This window comes from Pipra filicauda, unplaced genomic scaffold, assembly GCF_003945595.2.
Source record: "Pipra filicauda isolate LSUMZ 115617 unplaced genomic scaffold, ASM394559v2 scaffold192_size1418226_pilon, whole genome shotgun sequence".
NCBI lineage: Eukaryota > Metazoa > Chordata > Aves > Passeriformes > Pipridae > Pipra > Pipra filicauda.
Window position 1 is genome coordinate 242998 of NW_024104301.1, and position 27133 is coordinate 270130.

The 27133-nt window shown below is 57.2% G+C and overlaps 1 protein-coding gene across 4 annotated transcripts; it reads right to left on the reverse strand.

Annotated features, from left to right (window-relative positions):
• Window positions 1–16: 16 nt before the first annotated feature.
• Window positions 17–25511, reverse strand: SH2B3 (SH2B adaptor protein 3). 4 transcript variants are annotated; one of them, XM_027714920.2, is made up of 8 exons: window positions 25323–25511; window positions 18189–18974; window positions 6172–6273; window positions 5824–5915; window positions 5622–5713; window positions 5213–5427; window positions 4719–4890; window positions 17–4444 (listed from the first exon to the last, which is right to left on the reverse strand). In XM_027714920.2, exons 2-8 carry the CDS (start codon window positions 18945–18947, stop codon window positions 4149–4151), a joined length of 1728 nt encoding a protein of 575 aa, XP_027570721.2. In that variant the 5' UTR covers window positions 18948–18974; window positions 25323–25511; the 3' UTR covers window positions 17–4148. The 4 variants fall into 4 exon arrangements, with proteins under 4 accessions (XP_027570721.2, XP_039236265.1, XP_027570719.2 ...); XM_039380331.1 differs by having other exon boundaries at window positions 17–4447; window positions 5213–5430; XM_027714918.2 differs by having other exon boundaries at window positions 17–4447; window positions 25323–25404.
• Window positions 25512–27133: the final 1622 nt, after the last annotated feature.

Below are 27133 nucleotides of genomic sequence, written 5' to 3' on the forward strand. Positions count from 1 at the left end.
GACTAAAGACTAAAAGTGAGAAACGAGTTCTAAAAACAGTTTATTAAGAGCAGATTTTTTTTTTTTATATTACGGTAAAATCGCATTATTCAAGAATAAGTTACTTGTACAGTACATACAGAAACAATATGTAGAAAAAATTACTATACAAGAAGAACTTTTCTGTGCCAGTGGAAAGTAGAACTTTCAAATTAATAAAGTCCCAACAAAATGTTGGCTTTAATCGTCCTGCTGAAGGCTGAGTTTGGGAACACACAGTTGCCTCCCCGGGAGTTGCTGGTGAAAGTTGGGGCTGTTTGGATCAAACAAGCTAAAATTAAAATTTGGAATACTGGTAATGCCAGTGTTTGGTGGTCCAGATTAGAAAGGAGAAGTTTTGGCTTATCCCCGGATCTCTTCCTATAAGCTTTGCCCCAAAATAGTTTCAGTGAGGTGAGGAGTGGAGGTGTCAGTGTTTGGTACCTGCTGGTGCTGGGATGTGGGAGGGAGGGAGGGAGACATCAAATAATGCTTTAGGTCATGGACTTCTGCAGAACCTGACACCTACAAGGACGTGAAGAGGCCACAGAGCAGGGAGTTCTGTCAGCAAACAGCAAGTGGTTTATGAAGATGGAGGGGGAGCAGTTGTGGCTGGACCCAAGGCTTGGGTTATGCCCTAAGCCAGGTCTCTGCTGTCCCACAGAGAGAAGGCACTGCCTGGTTTGCATCTTTATTGCCAAAACCTGCCCTGAGTAGCTGGATGAAATGGGGTTCCCACCCCAAACAGCCTCTCCTGGGAGAGGCCACCAGGAAGGGCCTCCAGAGCCGCTGCCGTGGGTCATGGCTTAGGTTGGATCCAAACTCATGTTCCATCTCCAGGGCCAAGGCACAACTGGGGTCACACCTGACTTCTGTTTCAGAGGTGGCTGTACCTGTGTGGAGCCACCCGAGGGCTCTTCCCTTGGCTTCCCCTCCTCCCAAAACTCAACACTGAGACTTCATAAACGCCAATAAAAGCCCACATGGGCTGAGGAACTAAACCTGCTCAGCCTTATCTTCTCCCAAGTCCCAAGATTATAAAGATTCCTGCGAGTTGCTTACATTGCATAGGATGGAATGGTGGAATGCTCTTTACCCACTGCTCTAATCAAGGATTGGGTACCTTGAGGGCTGGAGGAATGTGCTGGCAGGAGCAGAGGTGGGACTGCGTGTCGGGCTCTGACCCGTGTCACAAACCAGATGCTTTCTAGGAGAAATGGGATGTCAAACTCAGTCCCCAGGAGCTTGGGAAATAACCCAAAAATCGCTTGAGGTCCTGGTGCAGCTGGGTCAGGACCACAGTGAGTCTGAGATGGGGAGATGATGGAGCTGGGAGGGCTGGAAAGCCCTTGGCTCCCTCGTTGGTGAGTTTTGGGATGGATATAACTGAAATAATCAGAGTGACTTTCCCACTGCTCACTGGTGGGAAGAACAGGAGTTTGTTTGCACAGGGGAAGCAGCTGCTGGGGTGACAATGAACCCAACATATATTTTGGTAATCAAGCACAGCAATTTCCATTTCAGCTGCAGAGAAACCCCTTGCAATTAAACTGCAGGTTAAAAATACCACATGCACACGCATGTTACGGTTCTGGCACTGGAACAATAAGCCCTGGAATGCCAAAACAACCCACCCCAGCAGCATCTGATTGATCTGGCAGGGATTTATGTGGATTCATCTGGCAAGGGCTGCACCGGCTGTGAAGAGTGATCCCTTTTCCCAGCCCATCCTTTCTTTGCAGATGTAGGGAGATTCAGGTGAGACAACCTCATTTTTGGGGGGAAAAACCCCTTTGAACACAGCTCCTTGGTGCTCAGTGGGACTAAAATCAGGAATCTTATCAAGATTTAGCATGTGTATGTGTTTTCCAAGGCTTTGGGAACCAGGCACTTAGCAAGGAAAGGAGATAACTTGTGTGTGCTTCCTCCCCTCCCCTTCCCTTCCCCATCCCTGCAGACCCGGGGAGTTATTTATTAGTGATGGAGGGAGCTGACTTGCCTGGCACAAACCAGCTCAGAGATGTGCTCTTGCCACTGGATGCAGCCTTTGTGCTGCTCCAGGCAGGAAAATGGGATGCGGATACAGCTGAGGAGCTCCAGGAGGACAGAGCTGCCTTTGTTTGCCCATCAGCCTCTGGCAGTGCTGGAGGAGCTGGACCAGCGCAATTCGCTCTTAGTGCTCTGGTTTCAGGAGTGAGTGTGTGACAGCATGTGCTGAGTGCTGGGAATGCTGATCCCCATGGAAAAGTAGGATTCCTCCCTGTGCACCTGTTTTCAAGAGAAAGGAGGAAAAAAAGCCTTTGCCTGCTCTAAATGCACAAAACCCAGGAGAGAGCTGGAGCAAGTGATGGGGAGGCATAAAATGCAAATCCTAAATGGTTTCTCAAGTTGATGGTTCCTGTTTCTCCCAGTGTCATCCTTTGAGTGTGACTTGTAAACCCAGATTTGCTCTCACAGCCATTCCCTGAGCTGCTTTTGGCTCTGGATATTTTGGCCTTGCCCCACAGCACCGGGATTTACCCTTCAGCTCCTGACCTTGGCTCCTCAGGCTTTGGCTACCAACTGGGCTCACCAAGCACTGGCTTCACGGCAAAGCCCGGCCTAGAGGCTGGATTTTTGTGAAATTCCCTAACTCAGCCCAACAAGGCTTTGTGTTCGCTTGTTTTCAAATTAATTCCTAAATGTTAATGCTCCTGAGGGCTCCCACCTGTACTGCAATTTCAAGGAAAATAGAAATCAAAAGCTTTCTGGAAGGCAATCTCAAGGCAAGTTCTGCAGCCGAAATCCCGGGGGCTACGCTGGGAAATCTGGAAGTTGAATGCTGTGAACATTCCCCCCGGGTGTTGCAACAGCTCCAGCCCTTCCTCATTCTTAAAATAACGGCAGCTTCTAAGAAGTGGTTCCTCTCCTACGGCTGCCCCAGGCCCCGGCAGGTGAAGCAGCACCAGAGCTTGGAAACAGCAGCGGAGATTGGGGATCAGGGGATCTTGACACCCAGGGATTTGCTGGGACAGGTTTTTCCTCCAGGTGAGGAGGTGTCCAAGGAACCCCCTGTTGCCTGTGTAGCTTTAAATACCACCAAATTCTTGGTGACACGGTGTTTTGGGGGGGAAAAGGCAAGTGACAGCAGGGTCACTGAGCTGGTGAGGTGAGAAAACATTTGAGGGAAAAACTGACTTCAAATTTGTGCCTAAAATGCTTCCAATCACTGGGATAGAATGGTTCCATCACCGGGGTAGAACAGTTTCATCACTGGGATAAAACAGTTCCATCACCAGGATAAAACAGTTCCAACATCGGGATAAAACGATTCCACCACCAGGATAGAATGTGCCCATCACTAGGATAAAATGTCTCAGTGACCGGGATAAAATGTCTCTGTCACCGGGATAAAGCCCCTCCATCACCAGCAGGAATGGTTTGCTGTCAGTCTCTGTGTTAGTTCTCAGCTGGCGACACAATTATGGATGGAGCAATTAGTGTTCACGTCTCAATTAGCTGGGCAAGCGAGGTGAGCATTCCCCTGGCTGGTGCAGGGAATGACTGTGGCTGTGCTGGGTTAAAAAAGAAGTGCAAGAAAAGCCAGTTTTTGCCTTATCTAAAAATAAAGCCCAAACTCTGCTCGTGCCCGTCACAGGAGCTCAGCTCAGGTCGGGCTTTGCTGGTGGGTTTGGCAGCGGCAGCACGTGTTGGGGCAGGAGGACAGGGCCCGGAGCAGCAACTTGTCAATGAGTTTATAATCCTTTTTTTCTTGGTTTCCTGGGGTTTTTTTACCTTTCTCCAATTCTGTGGGTGTAACACAGACCCTGGTTCCTTCGCTGGGACAGGCGGGAGGCCGAGCCCGGCGTCGCAGCGCTCGGCACACGGGGCACAGGCACGAGCGGTGTGTAAACAGTAATGAGAAAGCTTTGAGAATAACAACAAAAATAACAATAAAAGGCCCTTTAACAGGCCAACGAGAGGGAGCACACCCGTACAGGAGTGAAAAATTACCCCCTTCCTTGCGAAAATAAAATAATCATCCCTAACCAGAAGGAAGAAACAGGTACATTCTTTCTCTGGATGGATCCCCAGAAGGTCTCTAGGATTTCTCCACCCAAAAGTGCATCCCAGTGCTGGCGTGGTGCCAGTCAGAGCGGTGTGTACTGGTTGTCGATGGCACGGACGTGGCCCCGGCCCGGTGCCTCCACCTCGTAGTCCGACTCGCGGGGCCGGGGCCTGGGGGCCGGGGGGATCCTGCTGGGGCGCAGGCTCTGCGCCAGCTCGGCTGGCGGCGGCACCAGGTGGAAGATCTGCTCTGAAGGGGGGCCTGGGGGGGCCTCGTTGGCACCGTGGGGGCAGGAGGAGCCGGCAGGGGCGAGGCTGAACTCGGGGCTCCAGCCAGGGACAGGCAGCGGGAGAGGGACCGTGGTGCTGGAGCCGGGAGCTGCTGGCGGAGGCAGGAGATGGGTGGTCAGGGTGCTGTGGGGGTGGGGTTCAGGGTGCTGTGGGGGTGGGGGTGTAGGGTGCATCCCATGACCCCCCCCGCTGACGTGGGGAGCAGCTTCTCCTTTCTCAAAAGAGGAAGCCGGGAGCTCGGGAGTCACCTTTTGTGCCACTGCCCGGATGCTTCCACTTCCCCCCTCCGTGTGCAAACAAAGGGCCCAGCTCTGGGCACCCTCCATCCCTGCACCCCAGGGAACCTCCCCATCCCTGCACACCTTGTGAGTGGGGCAGGACCACAACGTAGCTGGAGAGCCGGACGTCGCAGGCCGTGCCGCACTCCAGCGGGATGGGGTAGCGGTGGAAGTGGTGCAGCATCTCCACGATGGAGGAGAAGCGGAGGTGCTGGACCCGGCACTGGCCCCGCTCCGTCAGCGCCAACCGCAGGTGCTGCAGGGAGGAGACAGACCTGTTACCCTCCCACCCACTCCCTCCTGGAGCAGATGGCGGGGACAAAGGGATATTTGGGGTGGGGGGACACAAATGGCTGTAGCACGATGTGCTGCATCCCCAGCCTGCAATTCCCTGGAGATTTTTGCCCCCCAGGAGCAGGGATGGGGCCACCAACCCACTACAAGCATCAAGACAGGGAGCAGGAGAGCACCTCCCTGGGGTGGGATGTGGTGGGACAGGGACTGTGCTGCAGCAGGGGGGCTGCCCGAGGGGCTCCTGCGAGACTCCCCTCCCCATCCCAGCCCTCTCTCGCCCGTACCTTGGCTCTGCCCTGGAAGTTGAAGGTGAGCACGTACTCCCCGCGGCGTGTCTCGCTCTGCCGCACCAGGAACACGCCGTGGCCCTCCAGCCCCCCCAGCTGCACCAGCTGAGCCGCCTTCACGCGGGAGATGGGCCCGTGGAACCAGGGGCAGGAGGAGAGAAACTGCTCCATCTTCGGCCCTGCCGCCTCCCCCGGGCCCCCTGGCGTCGCCACTGCTGGGGCACAGGGATGAGTGTCCCTGGGAAGTGGGGACCCCTGCCCACAGCCCCCGTCCCCCTGCCCTCTGGCTCTGCCCCCCTGTCATGCCAAAGGGGAAGCTAAATCAGCCCAGCCATGGCTGGACATGGTGACCCCCTGGCAAGGGATATTCTGTCCCCAGGGTGCCCTGGGTGTCCCTGCTGCTCACCTTGGCCGAGGGGGTCGGTGCTGGTGGTGGGGCTGGCGGCCGCGGGGTCGGGGTGCCGGCACACCAGGAGCTCAGGGTCACCTGTATCAGACCTGCCAGAGACGGGAGAAGCTGAGTGCTGGTGGTGGGGGCCAGCCTGTGTTGGAGGACATGGAGCCACTGTCCCCATGCCCAGGCTCAGGGACACCCAGCGAGTGCTTACCCCCGGCGCACACACTCCCAGATCTCAGCCGTCCAGGAGTTGAGCTGCTGCTCATCCCCGGCCTCAAACAGGATGTCGGTGGCGTTGGTGACCTGGGGGACATTGGAGAGGGACAGGGGGGCTTCAGAGAGAGACAGATGTGCATCCCCCCTCCCACCCACCCACCCACGCTCATGACCCTGGCAGGGACAGACATCCCCCGCCCTGCACACCACATCCCCCTGTGCATCCCCTCCCGGGATGGGAAGAGGAACTGAAATTTGGCACGGGAGCTTTTGGGAGCCACGTGCTCCCCAGAGGGTGGGAAAGTCCTCAGGGGTGGCTGTGGACCCCTCCAGCAGGTCCTACCTTGAGGACAAAGGTGTGGAGGTTATCGGGCATCTCGAGGCGGGTGCACCTCCGCACCTCCTGCACGGCAGAGCAGGCGACATGGAGCTTCGGCTTGGAACCCTGTGGAGGGAACACGGAGACTGAGCTGAGCCCCAACACCCCCTGCATCTCAAAACACTGCCCCTACCTCACTGCTCTGTCAGGACCGGGAGCCACCTGAGGCACAGCAGCCAGCAAGGAAATACCCAGCTCTCCAGGGAAATACCACATCAGCATGGAAATACCCTGTGGAGCGAGGAAATACCCCATGGAGCAAGGAAATACCCTGCAGGGCACTGCCCGGCTGCTGTCAGGGCACCCCAGCGGGGCCAAGTGACACCCAGACCCACCTCGGCAGCCCCAAGGACCCTGCAGTGGAGGGATGGGTGAAGGAAAGGAGGGAGAAGTGGATTCCCAGCACGGCAGTGCATTCCAGGGAGGATGGGGAACGTGGGGTGCAGGCAGGGAACACCCTGCTCACGGGTGCAAGGGTCAGCGGTGGCGTGCCAAGAGCGCTCCGGCAGGTTTGGCACTGACACAGGCACGTGACAGAATGCTGAGCAAACACTTCCAGAGAGGTTAATAATACCCCTCCGGCAGCTTTCGGTTCCTCTGCCGCCCAGTGTGCCGGCGAGCGAGAGCCGCTGACCACCGGGAGGCTGCAGCACGTGGCACCCAGCCCGCCACTAGGACTGGGCTGACTCGGGGTGCCGGGGGGTGGAAAGCTGCTGGGGGACCCCTGCACTGGTGCTGGGGAATGGAACCAACCCGTGGTGCTCATCCCTGTGGCCAGAGCCACCCCATGCATCCCAGGAAAGCCCAGGCAGTGCCACCATGTGCTGGGCACACTCGTCCTCCTGCGCTAGGCTTGCTGTACGACAGAATTTTGGCTGGCTGTGATTCACGCAGTGGCTTTAGCATCCCATGGGCTGCTGGCTCCAGTGGTCCTCTCTAATCCACAGCCACTGTCCCTACACAGATGCCAGGCTGTGGTACTTCACCCCACCACAGCATTTGCCAACCAAACTGCCAAAATTCTGCTCCAATCTTGTGATACTCGTGGCAAACTCGCACCCACTATGACCCCAAATAACCTGTATGACCCCAAGAATGTCCCCACTGGACAATCTCCATGGTCACCCAACCAAACCGTGTCTAGCTGTGCTTTTTTTTCTTCCATCCCCCCTCCTCCCTCCTTCTCTCCCCTGAGGACTTGGTGTACTTTGGGGCCGGAAATGCAGCGTGAGAGGGATCAGCCCTTATCAGCACCGAGCTGCACCGAAAAGAAAGTTCTTAGAAGTCGCCCGTGTACGGCGTCATTGCAACGGGGTTGGTGACACCGCGGTGGCTCTGGCACCTCCGGGCCCGCTGGTGACAGTGATTGCAGCTGTGCTGTGCTGTGCTGCAATCACTGTCACCAGCGGGGCCAGGGGTGCCGTGAGCCGCCGCGCTGGCGCCGGTGCTTTATCCCCAAGGAATTTGATTTTTCTGCCGTCCTTGGAACACAACCGTGCCCTGTGCAAAGTCCTGCACGGAGAAAAGTGAAAGGATCACCCATCCTGGCTGCTTTCCCGCACACGGGTAGTGACGTCCAGCATGTCCCCGAGCGGGTTTTATCGCCATCCCAACCACGGTGTTGGGGTTGGCTTCTTAGGAAAGTGTGAAATTCCAGGAAAAGGGAGTTCTGTGAAGCCCCCTGCGTCTCTCGGCATGGGGAGCGCAGACAGGGAGCGTGAGGGGAGAAGGAAATGATGCAGCAGAGAGATACGGTGCCCGAAAAGCCAGTCTGGCTTCGGAGAAGTGCCAACCACAGGCACGGTACCCGCGCTCCCCGAACCACCGCGCTCGCCGCAAGATGCCCCGTTCGATGGGGCCGGTACCAGGAAAGGGATTTCTCAGTAACCAAAACTGCACACTCAACACACCATGTGTTCACCCAGCACCCACGGGTTCCTTCTCGGCAGGAGAGGTGCCCCAGCAGCACTGTGGGGCTGGGGAACCCCCAGCGCCGCCTGGCTTGGGGCGCTCAGGATGCTCAGCATGCTCAAGATGTTGCCCCAGCTCAGCCTCCAACCCCACCAGCATCAGCTCCCACGTGGAGACTTCACCCCACTGCTCCCTAAAGGATCCTGTGCACATGAGGGAAAGCCCAGCACCAGGTTCAGAACTCCCAGAATCACCTGGGGACATGACACCCCATGAAGCTGCACTCCCAAAGCCCCCAGAACTGAGTTGCCACCATGCCATTGCTGTGGCATTCCCAGTCCTGACACCTGGCATGCAAACTGGGCATGACACACCCTGGGGTGTGTCACAGGTAATCTCCAGCTCACAGAGCTGAAGGTAACAGGATCCAGCCTGAACCCCCCAAATTTCCTCTCCCTGGGGGAGCTGACAGTGGTTGAGCACTGCTGGGGACATCTGGCCACTGATGGACATGACAGTTCCACAGGATAGGGACAGAGGAGCCACACCAGCTCTCAGTACCTACTGGAATACACCAGAACTTGCATTTTTGTTCTTTGCAGGGAATTTTTCTACAGATTAAAAATACAAAGCTTCAGCCAGGCCAGAGCTGTTCCCAGTACCAGGTGACATGGGACAGACTGGTAGGTGGAGGAAAATGCCCCTAAGACAGAATTCCCTCCTGAGCCTCCTACTGGAGCCAAACTCAGGGATGACACCTCACCTCACCCTCACTCCATCTCCCAACATCTCTGACCCCTGCCATCCCCGTGGGGTGCCATGGGCAGCACCAGCACAGCAGGGGAATAACCAGCATGGCACAGGCAGTGCCACCACAGCACCCACGGCCACCACACACCTGGGGAGGGCAGGGCAGCTGGGAGAAAGTGGGGTTTTCCAGCTCCTGCCAAAGCTAGGAAGGAGCCCGACGCCAGCCCAGCGCCGTGGCCGTGCCAGGAGCACGGATGGAGGTCAGGTCAAGGTCACAGCTGCGCGCAGGCGGTGCCAGCGTGGAGCTGCCGCGTTTCCTCCTGGCAAACCCTGGTCCCAGCCCTCGCCACAGTACCGGCAGCTTTCTGCACTCCCTGTGTCTAGGTGGTGCCAGTGGCCACAGTGCCAGTGAGCTGCCTGCGTCACCAGCTCCTTTCCTGGTGATGTCCCCCCAGCAGCCCCCACAGTGCCTTCTGGGTGCCTTTGGTGGGGAACCACTGCCTGGAGGGTGGCTCGGCACGGCGGGTCACTCCACACCTCTCCAACAAGGATATTTGAATTTATGGGGCTTTTTGGCAGCAAAGCTCCTCCCAGCTCGACCACACATGCCAGGAAAAATCTCACCATGACACCATGAGAAGAACAACCTGTCTGGATGCTCAGGGGACACTGTGGGTGCTGGGGGAGCTTTTTCTGCTCAGATGAGGAGGGAGGCAGCCAGTTTTCCAAGAATGAGACCAAAATCCTACTGCCATGCTGGCCACACCCAGAGAGCCACCGGTACCTCTCTGTGTGACCAGCACCAGCACTGTCCAGGCACCACCAGAGTGCTGCGCCCACCGCCCCCACAGGCACCCTTCAGGCTCTGCCAATTCTTGCCAGGTCCCCAAAATGCTGCCACTGCCCACAGCGCTGGTTTGCATGGGAGGGAGCTGGAGCCATTCACCCTTCCCAGTGGATTTGGCCAGTGCCCAGTCCCCTGCTGGCAAAGGTAGTGGTGGCACAGGGATGACAGTGGTGGCGCAGCAATGACAGCAATGGCACCATGATGAGGGTGGCAGCACAGTGATGATGGCAGTGGCATGACAATGACAGTGGCGCTTTGGTGACAACAGCAGTGGCACAGCGATGCAGGTGGTGGTACGATGATGATGGCAGTGACACAGCCATGATGGCAATGGTGTGGTGACGACGGCAGCATCACGATGATGATGTCAGTGGAATGGTGATGATGGTAGTGCCACAGTGAAGATGGAAGTGTCATGGTGATGATGACAGTGGCATGGTGACAATGGCAGTGGTACAGTGATGACAGCAGTGGCACAGTGACGATGGCAGTCTCAAGATGATGATGATGGTGGTGGTTGGGCCATCAGGCTGCGTTTGTACAGAGCAAATCCTTGGAATTCAGCAGCCACTGCAGCCCCTCCACACTCTGGGATTTCCCCAGGCTGGCTCTCTCGCTTCCACTCTGAGTCATGTACAGGAGGTGGGGAAGTGCCCGAGCCCTTGTGCAAGGTCCCCGACGGATACGGGTGAGATTTGTCACTCCTTGTAAATCTCAGAGCCCACCACATCCCCCTTATGCAAGGGACAAACCTCAGCCGGAGCCGCAGTGCCCGGGCCCAGCTCAGTCCGGCTGTGGGGGACAGACAGACGGACAGACATCAAGATCCACAGCAGCCAGGTTGTGCTGGCACAAAACCACATCCTGTGCCTACAGCCCTGGGGAGTTTTGTGAAGTTTCCCAGGAGCTCAGAGGGACACAGCCCTGTTCCAGGGAATGCCAGGTGAGCAGGAAGGGAAACAAATCCCATTGTGCCAGCAGGGAGAGCCAGCAGGGTCCTGTGGGGCTGCGAGGGCTCCAAGGGCACCCTCCTGGAGGGTGCAGGGTGTCTGCTGCAGCAGCCATTGTCCTCAGGGGTTTGCACCACAGGTAATCCCAGCATTCATCCTTGTGGATTTTGTGTGGTAGATAATCCCAGTGTTTGCTCTTGGGAGTTTCACCATAGTTAAACCCAACACATCCTTGAGGACTTTGCACCATAGATAATCCCAGCACATATCCTTGGGTGTTTGCACCACAGCTAATCCCAGCGTGCATCCTCAGGGATCTGCACCATGGCTAATCCTGTTATTCATCCTCAGGAATCTGCACCACAGCTAATCCCAGCATCCATCCTCAGGGATCTGCAGCATGGCTAATTCTAGTATTCATCCTCAGGGATCTGCAGCATGACTAATCCCTCTGTCCTCCAGTGGATAATCCCAGTGCTCGAGGGGGTTGATAGCACATAATCCCAATGCTTCTCATCAGGCATTTGCACCATGGGAGATCCCAAGGGGACTGGCCCTGTGCCAATGCAGGGATCCCACTGATTCAGTCCTCCTGTGTGCCTCCAGCACCTACTGCAGGGACCCCCAGCTCAGCTCCCCATGACCCCAGGATGACACTCTCCTGCCTCTGCAGGTAGAGGGTGTTCACTCTGAAACCTCCTGCCCACAGTGGCACCATCATGGGTCCTCTGTTCTGGGCTTGGGGAACCGGAGGTAGGAGTTTTCCTGCCTCTGTTAAACAGGAACACAAGAGGTGTTCCCTGTTGGTCAGGTGATCCTGCTCTATGAGCTCAAGCCCCCCAGGCCCCATCCACTACCTCTCCAAAACCCCTCTCTGCCCACCCCAAGCCCCCATCAGCATCCTCAAGGGAACAGCAGAGGCACAAAGGAGTTGCCAAGACACCCTGTCTCCAAGCATCCCCGAAGGCCGTGGCAGGGGACAGAGCCATCCCCAAGGGGACAGTGCTCCTGGTGACAAGGGGCCCCGTTGTGCCGCCCGCAGCTCTGGCTCAGGGGTGGCTGGGACACAAAGCTCCTTCTGTTCCATCCCGGGCGGCTGCCGAGCGCCAGCGAACGGCCACGGGAGAAAACACAGCCCGGACCCCCAGCACCACACTGAGCCCCTGTTTCTTATCAAATTAACCCCAGGGAGCTGCAAAACGACCCCCGAAGAGCTGCCGGGTGAATCCCGTGGGGACGGATTTGGGGTTCCAGGCAGAACCCCCGCCCTTCCCCAGGGCTGACTGCTCCTCTTTGTGCACTGACAAACCTCCACGCTCTGCACCAGTGAGCCAACATTCCCAAACTCCCCAAATCACTGCAAAGCCCCCCAAAACCCTGCAAAGCCCCCCCAAACCAGTGAGTCTGGCAGTTCATGTCACAGCAGGGCTGAGGAAGATGGGGGCTACAAACAGGATCTGTAAACAGGCGGCGTTTGCCAGCCCTTTGGTGGTTTTTTTTTTTTTATTTATTTTAAGCCAAGCTCAGTTCCAGCGTGGGCTGCTTTAATAATTTCCTGGAATAAATAATGAGCATGGAAAGTAAACAAGGTGTCTGCGTGCAAGCGGGAGCTGGCTGCAGCCAGGACTGAGTCACCCCAAATCCCAGCCCCAGAGGGATGTGGGGGGTCCTGCACGGACCCCACAGGCTCCACACAAAAATGTCCTGGGATTTTTGTATCATCCTGAGGTTTTAGCATCACGCAGTGGTTCTGCATCACCCAGGAGGATAAAAAAGGTTCAAAAGCCCAAATGGGAGCACTTGATTCCCCCTGGATAGGTATTTTGGTTTCTGCCCCTTGCCTGGTGATTGTTTTTCACATAACCCCAAAATAACATTGAACATCACAACACTCATCATGGGCATCACTTTGAGCCAGGACCAGCTGCCTGGTGGGAAGGAGGGTCCACCCCAGCCAAACCCCCACCACTGGGATGAATCCTTGAATCCTTCCAGACCCTGTGCTGCCTGCACAGGCTCTCATAAATATTTACCTTTGAAAGAAGCAGCTCTCAGCCTTGAAACAACCACATCCTGGGCCGTGAAAAGAGAAGAAAAAAAAAAAAAAGAAAAAGGAAAGAAGAAAAGAGACAACCACCCAAAAACCCCCACCGGGCATCTCACATGGGCTGCGGGGACCCAGCACCCAGCAGCACCCACAGCCCTTCACACCCCACCTGCGGGAGGCTCGGGGGAAGCGACACATTCCTTCAGTGCTTTTCCAGTCCCTTTTCCTGTGATTTGCTCAAAATCTCCATTTTTTCCCTCACTTCTCATGTGGTGCTTCCACCCTGAGCAGCATCCCTGTGATGGAGGCTCGGGGGGGGGGGGCGACAGCCGTGGGACAACCCCCCCCAAAAGGGGGGATTTTAAAGGATGGGGTTAACAAGGATGTAAAATCTCTGTAAACCCCACAACCCCAGCACCCGGGGAAGTGCAGGCTGGGGTCCATCCAGCACCCTCACACCCAGTCAGGCCCTGTCAAGCTCCATCCCAGCAACACAGTTTCCAAAATAAGAAACTCCGCTCTTCAGCAATTAACGCCGGCGCTGTGGTTACGCTGCTAAAAGTGTTTTTTCCGTGCATGACCAAGGATGGAAAAAGTTGTGGTTAATAAATGACAAATAACCTTTGTCTCATCGCCCTCCACCCCTCCCTCCCCCCCCCGCGCACCCTCACCCCGCGATACCCAAAAACAGAGAGGGGGGAAAAAAATAGAGCAAAAGTCACCACCAAAATCTCACAAAGCCCCAGCTCTGGGTGCCTTCGAAGAACAGCGAGCGGAAAGCGGAGCACGAGGGACGCACCACCCGCCCTGCTCACAGTGAAAGTCTGTCAGTGGTTTTGGTGCAGCTCCGGCCACCTTCCGGGGAGGTTTGGCCTCTCCCAAGGGAATTTCAGGGCACCCAAACCCCTCTGGCTCGTACACCGTGGCAAATTTCCCTGAGGATGCTGGGAGAGGGACGTGGAACTTGGTAGAGGCCATGAGAGGGATGTGGTCCTTGGGGTTGCTGGGAGAGAGATGTGGTCCCTGAGGATGCCGGGAGAGGGATCATAGAACCACAGAGTCCTAGAAGAACTTGGGTTGGAAGGGACCTTTAAAGGTCATCCAGTCCAATCTCTCTGCAATGAGCAGGAACATCAACTAGATCAAGATGCAGCTTGTGGAGATGCCAGGAGGGGGATGCAGTCTCTGGGAATGCCAGGAGAGGGATGTTCAGAGAGGGATCACAGAACAGTTTGGGTTGGAAAGGATCTTTAAAGGTCTAATGGGACATCTTCAACTGGCTCAGGATGTAGCCCCTGAAGATGCCAGGAGATGAATGCCATGAGAGAGATGCAGCATGGCGGAAGAAGGATGCCAGGAGAGGAATGCAAACCCTGGGGATGCAGGGAGAAGGATGCCAGGAGGGGGATGCAGTCCTTGAGGATGCAGGGAGAAGGATTCCAGGAGAGGGATGAGGCTCCTGGAGATTCCAACTGACAGTAATACGCTCTTCCCTGGACCAGAGATGCAATGATGGGACACTGAGATGCTTCCCATCACTGACAAAACCCTTCTCATGGTGTCCCAGGGAGGAAAGCTCCCCTTTCACCACTGCCTCTCCATAAATCCTCATCTGAGTCACTTGAGGCCACGTTTTGTATCTCCAATTACTCTTGGAGATACAAAGCAGCTCCAGGAGGAGCTGGGGTGGGGATGGAGACCACAACGTTGAGATGCCCCCCATTCTGTGCTGGAACAGCTGCCACCCAGAGCTGCAGGCACCAAAAATCGGGTGCAGGACCTGCTGGCTCAGGAGGTGGCAGTTCTGAGAAACCAGATTCAGGTGAAAGGGGAAAAAAAGAAAGAAAAAAAAAAAGAGAAAAAAAAAGAGAAAAAAAAAGAGAAAAAAAAAGGAAGTCAGAGCAGTCTCACACTGAGCAGAGATAAAAATACTGCTCCTCCCGCAGCCACGGCAAAGACGGACGAGCCGAGACACCGTGGGCTTTCACCGGAAAGAGTCTTCCCAGCTCATCCCAGCGTGCCATCAATTTATGGGATGCACTGGATCTCATTAAAACACCATAAAGAAACCAGCACAAATGCAAATCCCATTTCCCTTCCTCTTCCTGTAAAAACATCTGGTCAACAGAAACGGCTTGGGACATTTCCGTTGCGAATCACGGTTTTCATGGAGCTTGGGATTTGGCCATGTACAAGGTATTTGGGGCTGGGGCTCAGCTGAGGAATAGGGCAGTCCCAAAACACACAAACCTGGCTTTTGCCAGCTTTGGCTTTAATTTATGAAGGTGGAGAGACTTCAGAGATGCCCAGTTCCACGAGTTATATGGGAATAAATGGCATGGGAGAGGAGAAAGCCCGTAGTGCCTTCAAGGAAAGCAGGGAGGACTGGTGAGCATCACCCTTGCACCAGACATCAGAGAATCCACCAGAGCTGCACACCCAGGACCATTCCCAAGTGTTCCCTTGCTGGAAAACATGTGTACATGTACACTCATATATACAAGCACTACAGATATTCCGATGTCCCTCTGCTCCAGGTGCTCTTCCAGAGCATCATCACCTCATCCTGGCCTCCTCACATCCCAGAATCCTCTGGAATGTCCCCAGGGTGGGGATCCAGGTGCCACCCACCCTGTGCCCACTGCAAGAGAGCTACTCCCAGGAGAGCTCCAGATTCAATCATCTCCAAACCCCATCTTCACAACATAATTTTTCCAGTGCTCCAGGGTTTAGGAAAGAGCGATGTCAAAACAACCTAGACATGGCTGTGAGCACAGGAAGGTGAGCTGCTCCTTCTCCCAAAATCCTCATCTCCTCTGGCACATGCCTGGGGAAGGGAATGACCCCTTCACCCAGCACAGCCACCCAAGCAGCAAATGGGATCAGGGCTCTTCAAAGTCCCCGCTCCCTTTGATGCTGGGCAAGTTATGGGATTAGGCTCAGAGGCCCCATTGGAGCATCAGGAGAAAGGGGAAAAAAAAAAGATAAAAGCTGCCAAAAGCAGCACGACCCCCCCTTTTCCCACACACCTGCCTTTTCCAAGGTCATTTCAAGGGGCTGGATATTTGGGGGCTTGGCTTGATACTGTAAAGCCCTGAGGCCAAGCTGAATTTCCAGCTACATCCTGTTATTTACAGGGGAGGCAGGGAAAAGAAAGAAGAGGAAGGGGGAATAAAGAGGAGGTTTGGGGGAAGAAAGAGGAGGATGGGGGAAGGGTGCTTCCAAGGAGACCCTGAGGGTGACCAACCTCTCAGTCCAGAGATCAGTCAGGGTTGAAAATGCCCCAAGAACTGGTTTTACAGTTGCTAATTTAAACTCATAGGTTTTCCATTTCCATGATGATCAACAGCATCCTCAAATCAGGAACAGATCCATGAGATGGGCAAAAGGCCTGGGAGCATCCCAGGGCAGGAGGATGGAGAGGAGGGGGTTGTTGGTTGTTATTTAGTTATTTTTAAGGAAAATAACCCCCCAACAAGCTGTTCTGTTCCCACTGCTCCGTGGTTTGCCCCTGTGCTGAATTTCAGGAGCGGGAGCCACCAGCACTGTGGGTGATTTTCCACCACCCCCGGAATCCAACCGCAGTTACTGGGAAAGAGTCTGGATTGATTGTGCTGTAAAGGAGACAGGAGCTGGCCCTAGTCCAGTGAATTGGAAAGGAAGGAGCCGCCCTGAGAATATTTGCACAGGAAGCAATTTAATCCAGAGACTTGCAAAATCCAGCGAGGAACATCCTCCACTTCCGCAGCCCTGGCTGAGAAACCACCACTTGGGGCTCCGGGGTAGAGCAGAGGCTCCGGCCTCGCGGTGGTGGGGAGCACCAGGAAATCCCCATCCCATGGGGATTGCAAGAAATAATGGTGCAGAGCACTGGGGGAACTTGGTAAATGTCTTGTTTTACATGTCTCCCATCCCTGGGTCAAAGCTGGTCAGGGGATGTGGGGAGAGGAAGAATGTGCTGGGCTTGCTTCCCAAGGGGGAGGGAAACAAATACAGAAAAAAGAGGGAAGGGAAAAAAAACAGGGGAAAGGAAAAAAAGAAAAAGGGGGAAGAAAAAATGGAAAGGGGGAAAGGAAAAAAGAATGGGAGAATTAAAAAGAAGAGGAGGAAAGAAAAAAGAAAAGGGGGGAAAGGGGGAAAAGAAAAAAAACAGGGAAACAAAAAAAGGGGGGGGAGAAAATAGAAAGGTGGAAAAGAAAGAAAAAAGGGAAAGAAAGAGGAAAAAGGGGAGTAAAAGAGGATGAAAAGGGGGAAAAAGGGAGGAGGAAGGGAAAAAAGGAAGTGCTGCCCAGCTGCTGGGAGTACCCTCAAAGTGCCCCAAAACAACGCTGACCTCCCTGTGCCCCAGGACTGGGACACGCTCCCACAGGGAAAACAACTGCAACCCCTGACACGACAGAGCAAAACTAGCTTTTACTTTCAGATGTTACAATTTTGATGTTGTTTCTTTTTTCAAATATTTAATATTGGAGCCGTTTGACGGAAATAGCAGGAATTCAGCCAGCTGCTCTCTGACCCTTCTGCCTTGAAGGCAGGGATGAGGCTCCAGCTCTACCAGAGGTTTCCTCCTTCTAAAGCACAAGTTTGTCATCAAAGTTAAACGAGCACAAAAAAAAAAAGAAAAAAAGGAAAAAGAAAAGAGAAAATTCATTCCATCATGCCTGCGTAAGACCTGCCATGTGGAGGAACTGTCTTTTTAAAGATTAAACACCCCAGCTCCCCCCACATCGCTCCCCACTCCCTCACATCCTGCATCATCTCCGCTCCAGCCAAGTCCAAGCACCACGGGAGCTCCCTGGGGTAGCCGAGAGTTGAACTTCCAGTCAAAAAACTACTTACAAAAAGTAAAATTAAACTCCCTTACAAGTCCCAGTGGGAGCAGAGAAAGGCACGGAGCCTAATTCCTATTTTCCCTTTCCTTTCCCAGCTTGCCCAGGCAAGCAGATGCTCAGGCTGCTGAAGCTACAGCACAGCAGGGACACAGTGAACTTGGGTTCACCGGACTGGGTGACCCCTCACCTTGCTGGGACGGGTCCATGTGGCTGGGCATGAGTGGGATGGAGGCCACCAGCCTCTATCCTCAGTTCGAAGGCAGGCAGTCTGCTTGTAGCTGGAAAACCCAGGCCTGGGGTCCCAGCAGGGAGAAATGCAATGACATACTGACCAACTGCATTAATTAGTGCACACATCACCCTTGGCACTGGGTCACCCTCAAAAACACCACCACAGAGGGATCTGCTCTCCTCAAAGGTATTAATTTGACAGGGTGCAGCCTCTTGTGGCTGCAGCGGAGCAAGAGCAGTGGCAGAGCAAACCCATTCTGGTCCCACCACCACTCAGGGTGAGAAACCCTCATGAGGGACACACCATGGCCTCGCTCCTTCCCGTGGGACACACTTGCACCCTGACAGTGTCCCCAGCTGCAGGACCCACAGCATCACACAGCTGGCATGGGCAAGAGCCGGCATGTCCTTACCTTGGGCGGGTCATAGAGCTCCAGCACAAAGTCCTCGGCGTCGGGAGGCCCCGCTCGCCGCAGCACCAGGCGGCAGCGCTGCCATCGCGTCCCACTGTCCAGGGAGCTCTCGTCCAGCAGCCCATACTTGAGGAGCCCCTCCTTGCACACCTCGGGGGGCTGCTCCCGCGACAGCCCCCATGGCAGGATGCGCTTGCCCAGTCCCGGTTTGAGAGCCGCCTCCACCGCCTCCCCGTCGCCATCCCCGGGGAGGGTATCCGAGGAGCGGCGTCGGAAGAGGCTGCGCCAGCTCCTGCGCAGCTGGCTGAGCGAGAAGGGCCTCCGCGCCGGCCCCGCCAGCTCCTCTGAGCTCCAGGACTTGCGCAGTCCGGACGGGGCAGCCTCGGGGGCTCGAACGGGCTGCTGCTCAGGGCGGGTACCAGGCTCCACCTCGGCTTTGGTGGCCACGGTGCCCAAGGAAGCGTCGGTGTGCCGCCGGTGCGTGTCCCGGTAATCCCGTACCGGGCCGCCGGGCAGGATGCAGAGCTGGTTCATTGCGATGCCCTCCTTCACCTCATGGCAGAAGTACTGCTGGAAGAGGTCGGTGAACTGCACCGAGAAGTTCTCGGCGGCCAGGAGGTCATGGTGTGGGTGCTCGGTGGCGAAGCGCAGGTAGTGCCGTGCCAGCTCCTTGGCGGTGCTGATGGCGTGCAGCTCGCAGAACTCATGCCAGCCCCGGGGATGCGCTGGCGTGCCGGCCGGCAGCGCCTGCCCATTCATTGCCGTGGTTCCAGCGAGGTGGCTGCGCTGCAAGACAGAGCACAGGGGTGGTCAGGACAGCCCCAATGTCCCCATGTCTCCCCCAGTCCCGGCAGCCCCTGGCTGGTGTGGCCACACCCCACTCTGGATGCATGTCCATAGCCTGGGACATGCTGTGGGTCCAGTCAAAGCTGCTTCACTCACCTGGGACACACTGGAAGTGGCCCAGGGACAGCCAGCTCCCCAGTGAGCAGCATGGTCATGTGAGCAACCACTATGGCTCGGCCCCTGCCACCAGCAGGGGCCATGCAGGACCCCGAGCCCCCGTCCCCAAGTGACCAGGCCGTGCCTCAGTTTCCCCACCTGCGAGGTGGGGTGCAGGCAGGTCCCAGTGCGGGGCGTCTGCGTGGCTTCCTGCCAGCACAGCTGCCGGCAGCTGCCCGCCCGCGGGGACGCCTGGCCCGGCCACATCCGCTCTGCTCCTGCCAAGGCTCCGCAGTGCCGATGGGTTTCCCTCCAGGGACCTATTTCAACAGAGCTGATAAAACTGGAGTGGGGGCGGGAGGGGAGGAAACGACATGAAAAGCTGCAGAAATCCAGTGACGGAGCTGCCTCGCTGCCTCAGCGGCCTGGGGAGACACGGCCGCACTGCCTGGGGTGAGCAAGCGTTCCCAGGGGGATGCTCTGCTGCCTGTGGGATCAAGGAGCTACCAGGTTCTGGCAAACCACACCGTATCTCTGCCCCCAGCAGATTTCGCTGCGAGGCCAATCTGACGGCACCATGGCTGGCGTGCAGCCACCCTGGCGTGCCCGACTGAGCCCAGCAGTGGCATTCCCCACGGCCGGCCCCGCTGCTTACCACCCAACCTCGTGCTCGCCCATGGCACTTATCGGGGCCGCACACTCCACTCAGGCAGGAAACATTGGCCAACCCACCCGGATTCTGCTGTGCCGGCACCAGCACCGCCGCCTCCTCGAAACTCCAGCAGCAGCACCCTGGCTGCTGGGAGGGGAGGAAAAGTGATTGCATTTGTCAGGGGGAGGAAAAATGGAAAAAAAAAAAACCTGAAGGGCCAGGAGGAAGCGAGCGGGTGCTGAGGAACGTGCCGGCACAGGGTATGGTGTCTGCAGCCGGGGTGGTGATAACGCCGGGAAGCGGGGCTCTATCTCTGCCCACCCGCCGCCCTCCCGAGCACGTCTCACGAAGGTTCTCAGCGAGGGGAGATGTTATCAGCCTGCCGCCAGCCTCGCCGGGGCCCGGCTTCTCAGAAGAGCCACCCAAGGCTCGGGGCTGGCCAGCATTCCGGCGGTGCCGGGCATGCGCCCACCACAGCCTGGCCAAATCCCCCGGTAGGGCCCCGTCTATCAGCACCGCCAGCCTGCCGATGACTCAGCATCCTCTGCCGTGCTCCCGCTTCCTCCCGGCACCCAGGAATTGCCACCACAGCCACCCACGCCGCCAGCACGCTCAGCGGGATGCTCCCACAAAACGCAGAGGGAAGCGAGGCGCCCACGCGGATGGTTCCTCAGGCAGGTGGGAGATTCCCAGGACAGGGAATTCGCCTTCCAAGTTTTCAAGCTCGCTTCACACCAGCTTTGGGAGAGGTTTGTGGTGCGGGAAAAGCCAGGCTTCGCCTGTGCCACGCGGCGGGAAGCAGCCGAAGGCCGTCTCCGGTAGCAACGTGCTTTTCCAACCCGATGACGGGAAATACTTCCCAGCGCTTCCTCCTCCCAGTACTGGCACAATGCCGACCTCACTGCTCCTGCCCGGTGCACGTCCCACATGGAAACAGCTATCCCGGATAAATCCATGCTTGAGTTACCACAGCAGCATCCTGATCCTCCGCTCAGCCCCAGGTTTTGGCAGGACATGTCACAGGGATATGAGTGCCTGTTGATGGGTGGGTTTCTCCCTGCTCCAGCCTGTCGTGCTCCACAGTGTCAGAATCCAGCAGCCAGTGGCTTGAAAGCATGTTTTCCATCCATATCCCTTATTCCCTGTATGATGCTATAAGGGGTTTCCGTCCACCCTGCGGATCAGCACTGAGATGAAGGACTTGTCACAACAATTAATTGCTTTAATTTGCTCTGAATGGAAGAATCCAGCCCACCGTCAGACACACAGTGGTCTGGATGGGATGGGGGGCTACCATCGCCCCCGGATGCTGGAAGAGCCTTACATCACCCAGCCTGCCCCATTTTGGGGCTGTTTGTGGGTGCTGGGGTTGTTTTGGGTGTTGGAGTTGTTTCAGGGTGCTGGGCCAGGAGCTCGAGGAAGAGCGGGATGGGACAGACCAGCCGCAGGTGGCTTTGCTGCGGGTGGGGCGGCGAGCCGGGGCTTGCACAGGATCCAGCCCAGCCGCCCCCGGGAGCTTTCCTTAAACGCTTGCCCAACCTGAGTGTTGCTGTGGCGGTGGGGCAAGGATGGGAATCCACGGCTGGATCCAGCAATGGGTTATTTGTCCCAGTAAATGCATTTGTTGTTTACTTGCAGCCAGAGGAGCCGGCAGCACCGAGCAGTGCCAGGGCAGTGCTGGGAGCCAGTGCCACAATCCCGCCACCCGCTCCTGGAGGATGAGCATTCAGAGCCAGCTGGCCGGCCTTGCCATGGAGGAGCTGCTGGATCCGGCCAGCCACCTTCCCACCAGGGGCTGCAGCCATGGGGGAAGGGCATCCTCCAGCACCCAGAGCTGCAGATCTGGCCTCAAAGGGACGTGTGATGGAGCAGAGCCCGTGTGGCCGTGCCCTGCTCCGAGCGCTGCTCCCGCACGTGTGCACGGGTGGCCCCGGAGCGTGTGCAGCGCAGCCGGCGCTGCGATCCGAAAATGAAACCGGCCCCACTCGCCGCCCCTCTCCACGCCAGGAAAATGCACGCCAGCAACGAGAATAGGAAATCAGATTGATGTGCCGGTTCTCCCAGAAATAACTGTTCCCAGCCGGAGGAGAAGCGGCCGGCAGCATTTTCAGCTCCCTTTATAAGCACGAGACTATTCAAAGCTCACCCCAAGGACTATTTTGAGGAGAGGGTGAAGCGAGGGGCTGGGAGACGCCCTGGCTGGCCCCGCAGCTCCCCACTTCCCAAGTGGCAGAAAGACAAAGTTCCCACAATCCCAAGAGCGAGGACATTGTTCCTTCCCAGGATGTCCTCCATGAAAAGAGCTATTCTGAGCCGGCTGCAGCCTTTCTTGGCACGGCCCCGCAGCCCACTCCAAGGCAGCTATAAAAGGCTGGGTTACAATGAACGGCACTTTTCAATGGAAAAGCATCCGGCATGGGGGGTTCAGAGGGATGCAGGTCCCTGGGGGGGGCTCAGGGGGATGCAGGTCCCTGTGGGGGCTCAGGTCCCTAGCAGATCCAGGCAGCCAAAGGTGGGTTTGCAAGGGCTGGATGGTGCAGAGTATTCCCCTTGGATGGGGACAGTGCAGCCCCTCTATGCATCCCGATTCCCCGAGACCAGGGTGGAGGATGCTGGAGGAATATCTGGATGCACCCCTGAGTTGAGGGGGACAAATGGCACTACAGCCATTTGGGAGTGGGCATGGAGATGCTGCCACTCAGCAAGGCAGGAGGGGTTGGTGCAGGGGGAGAGGTGGGAAAGGGTTCAGCTGCAGTCTCCGGATATGGGATACACCCACACATTTACAGCATCACTATAAAACAGCCAAGGCTATTTGTGCTTCAGGCCAATACGATCCACAGCAGAAACTGCCTGGCAATGTCCTGCTCTTCCCTCTGGGGCAGCCCCCTATGGTGGTGGGGATTCTCTGGGGTCTCGTAGAAGGTGATTGCACAGCATCATCACTCCCTGCGACCTGCTGGCTGTTTCCACACAAGCTGGAGGATCCCAGGGAGTCTCGGGACCTTCCCTCTCTCTCCTTTGGCTGAACCAAACCAGCAAGTTAAAAAGCAACAAAGGAGCAGATTGGTGAGATCCCCCAATCCACAGGTCCATACAGGTTGTTTTCTTAGGAAATCAGGTTAAAAGACAGTTTGGGAGGTTGGGGATTTTGCTCTCCTTTTCCCCCTTTCTCACAGGACATTGACACCCCTCTCATTCGACCTCCTGGCACCACACAACTTTCTACACTAAAGGCCAAAACTGGCCTTAATCTACAGCTCTGCGTGGGCTGAGCAGCACTACAGATCTCTGGGGATGAGTGATGTTATGGCACTTTAAAATCAGAGGGAAGTCACCCCTTTGGCTTCCCCTGATCACTCCAGATGGAGACAGCCCATCCCAAACCCATCTCAGGTCAAATACAAGCTCCACACTGGCTTGGCCCATGGGAGCTCACCAGGACAAGCCACTGTGGCCAGCCCAGCTCCCCAGAAACCCCGTGCCTGCTTCCGCTGAGCGCCCATCCCCATCCCCGTGGCGTCTGGCACCTCGCAGCCTGGTTTACACCGTCACACTCTCCTACACCCACCGCCTGCGGGGGAAAGCCCGGCAGCAGCAGTGGGGTGGCCTCTTTTGACAGGGCTTGTTTTGTTGCATGAAACGAGTCGCTGCGGTGTAGGCGTGGGAGAAACTGGGTGCAGGGAGCACTCCTGGGGGAGTGGTTGGCTGAGGGTCCCTGAGGACAGCAGGGAGCAGCTCAGCTCCCAGCCAGCCTGGCTCTCCTGGCTCGGTACAGCAGTGCCCAAGGGCTGGATTGGGCCGTCTCTCCTTGCCAAGCCGCGGCAGCGCTGCCAGCGCCACAAACCCTGCCAGCGAGGAGCTCTTGCACTTTCACTTTGTGTCACCCGCCGGGATTTGTCCTGACACCTTCAGTGTCCGCCAGTCCCACGGGTGTGTGGGTGGGGAGGATTTGCTCTGGGGGAGGATGGAAGATCCCTCAAAAGCCACTGGCACTTGCACCCCAATCTTTCCATTGTGATACAGGGGGCTGGCAGACCCTCTTCCTCGTAGGCTCTGGTGAAACCAAACCAGATCTTTCCACAGACAACACATTCATAAAGGCAACAGAGACTATAAAAGCAGTACTGGGGAGAGGGGAATGCACAGGGATGAGGCTCTCCTGCCCCAAAAACAAGTTAAAAAGAAATCCAAAACATTGTTCCAGCCCCAAACAAGTCAAAGTGAAACCTGCCACTAATTCCATGGGCCTTTAAACTCCAATCCCATATCCTGCCAGCAAATCCAAATGCAGAGGGGACATGCAGGAGCTGCCAGTGCCAGGTCCCTGCGCCGGCCACCTCTTCCTCTGGCTGCAGACCCAAAAAGTCCCTGGGCCACCACCAGCCCACAACTCCAGCACATCTTGAATCAATTTACAACAACAATATCGAAATTGCAGCTCGACAAGTCATCCCGGTTTCCTTGACAGTAAATCCCAGCCCGGGCAGCAATGACTGTGTGATTGCCATGTTGGAGCCAGTGGGTCCGGGCTCTCTGCGGGTGACCCTGATGGGGTTTGGCACGGGCAGGGCTGGGCACGCCAGCAGGGCACGGAGAGGCCGCAGGGATGCTGACCCCTGGGGCATCGGCCTCGTGCTCTGAGCGCCCGCGCCTGCCAAGCCAGCGAGCCAACAAAGTCTGCAGGGAGCAGAAACTCAGAGGAGCCGCTTGGCAGGCTCCGGGTGGCACCTCCACTTGGCACTCGCAGTGGGTACGGGGCAGAGGAGAAGGGAGCAGCTGGGCAGGCAGGGCATGGCCCCCTCGGGCAGGGTAGCACCCCACAATCACGGCTGGGGCAGGTGGGCATCGCCCAACAGGGTCCTGCACCCTCTAAGAGGGGTCACCCCCATGGCAGGGGCTGTGAGGGTCCAGGGGGAGGCGGAGGAGAGGGGCAGGGCTGGTTCACTACATGCTGCACCCCTGGATCAGAGGTCCCCAGGATAGGGATGCTGGGAAATGGGGGACCTTGAGGGATTCCAGAAGCTGGGGTGCTCTGGGGTAATGGGGTGCTAGAAAGATGGGGGTCCTCAGGACTGGGGCACCCACAGAGGAACAGAACCCCCGGAAAAGGGAGTGCCCACGGGGAAAACGGGTGCTGGGAGGTCAGGGTCCCCAGAGGTGAGCGCAGCCCCTGGAAAGAGGAAGCCTGAGGAAAGGGCAGGGATAAGAATGCCCCCCGCAGAAACAGGGTGCGGGCGAGAGGGACGGGGGGGAAGGTATCAGAGGGCTGGGGGCTGACAGAGGAGGGGGAGCACGACCTCGGAACAGGGGCACCGGAGCTCCGCGGAAGGAGAGGATCCAGCCCGGGGCTGTGGGGTGGCTCCCGAGGCTGTGCAGGAGGAGCGGCCGCCGCGCTGCCTCCCCTCTCTGCTACTTTCGCTTTACAGCGGCCGCTTCCCGGGGCCGCCCGTCCCGGTCCAGCCCAGCCCAGCCCAGCCCGTCCCAGTCCGTCCCGGTCCAGCCCAGCCCGTCCCGTCCTGTCCCGGTCCCGCGGTTACCTGCACGAGAAGGCGTCCGGCTGCCGCTCGCCCATGGTGGAGCGGCGGAGCGCCCAGGACGGGGCGGGCGGGACGGGGCGCACGGTTCAGCACGGCTCGGCTCGGCACGGCTCTGCTCAGGCAGGAAACCGGGACAGGCGGCTCCGCATTTCCGCCGGGCGGAGGCGCGGGGCGCGGACCCCGGCCCCGGACGGGTTATGTAAAGCGGAGCGGCGCGGTCGGGGGCGGAGGCTGTACGGGGGCGGAGCAGAGGGGCCGCCCCGTCCGTCCGTCCGTCCGTCCGCCTGCCTGTCTGTCCGTGTGTCTCTCTGTCTGTCCGTGTGACTGTCCGTGTGTCCGTCCGTCCGTCCGTCCGCGGGAGCGCACGGCTCCGCGCAGCTCCGCCCCTCCCCGCCGCTGCCTTTATCTTATCGCATCCGCGCCCGCGGAGGCAGTGGCACAAACAGCTCGGCCCGCGCTCCCGGGGTGGATTTATTTTTCATTTATGTGTGTGTGTGTATATTAGTTTTTATAACTTTTAAAATTTTTTCTCTCTGTGGATTTGGAGGTGTCAGCCTTGGCACCCCTGGCCCCGGCCCCCCGGCAGTCGGGAGGGTGCCCGAGCTTGGGGTCTCCTGGGGGTTTGGGAGAGGCATGTGCAGGAAAACACCCCACTTTACTGTTCCTGACTGGCTTTGTCCTCCCACGGCTCCGCGGGCTGGGACCCAAGGGACCTCTGCGGTGGCAGCAGTGGGCCAGGCACCGTCTCAAACCCCATTTCCCATCATCTTCCAAATTGTCTTGCGGCAAAAGGCACCGCGGGGCACTGCCCACGCCCAGCCGGAGCGGGTCAGGACACAGGGCCCACAGTTGTCCCACACCGTGGGCGAGGGCTTCAGCCATGACCGAGCGGTCTCAGTGTCCCTTTGGTCCCAGGAAGGGCTGGGGAGTGGTGTGGGTGGACACGGGTCAGGCTCAGCCATCCTGGTGCCATCCTGGTGCCATCTCGTTCCAGGGGAGCAGAGGCCCCACAGCAGAGCTGCAGTCGCCCACTCTGCCATGGGAAATGGGAGAAAAATAAACTTCCACTGCACCTTTTTCCAGGAAAGGGCTGGATTGTGGCCTGTACCACAACGTCTGGCCCACTGACAGCTCCCACCCGTGTCACCAGTTGTTTCAAGAACTCTGAGGCCTCATCCTTGCAGAATGGCAGCAGTGCCAGGGACAGAGGAGTTCTCCTTGCCCCACAGACCCCCACACAGGGCAAGCAGAAGTCACAGCAGAGCAGCCCTGCCTGGGGCTGGTGCCCATCCAAGCCAAGGAAACCCAGGGATGTGGCAGCCGGGATTTTACAAACACCACACAATGGATTTGTGGGTGTTGGGAATGTGGAAACTGTGGGAATTTGCCCTTGGAGAGCAGGTTGAGGCACACTGAGCTGCTTGTGAATAAGCACGTGTGCCACCCCCGGTGGGTCCATCCCCAGCGATGCTTTAAAGTACACCTCAGTCATTCACCCTATACATTCCCAATCCATCTCCTTCCAAGGACAGACCGAAATGGGAACTCCCTGCTGGTGTTGTGCCACCCCTGGGCCACAGTCAGTATGGATGCAGCCCTGCTGCCCCCCTCCAGCCTCACTAACCCCCCCGAATCAGATTTGAGACATAACCCCACAAAACCCTTGGGCATCGCCTGCTCCAGGGATCAGGCGACTCTGCATCCAACCAGCCCTTCCCAAACCCCACAGCGAAGTGGCCGGGAGCAGCTGACATGATAAGATCTTACCTTAAAAGCTGCTTTTTAATTCCTCCTGCCGTTGCTTTACGCAT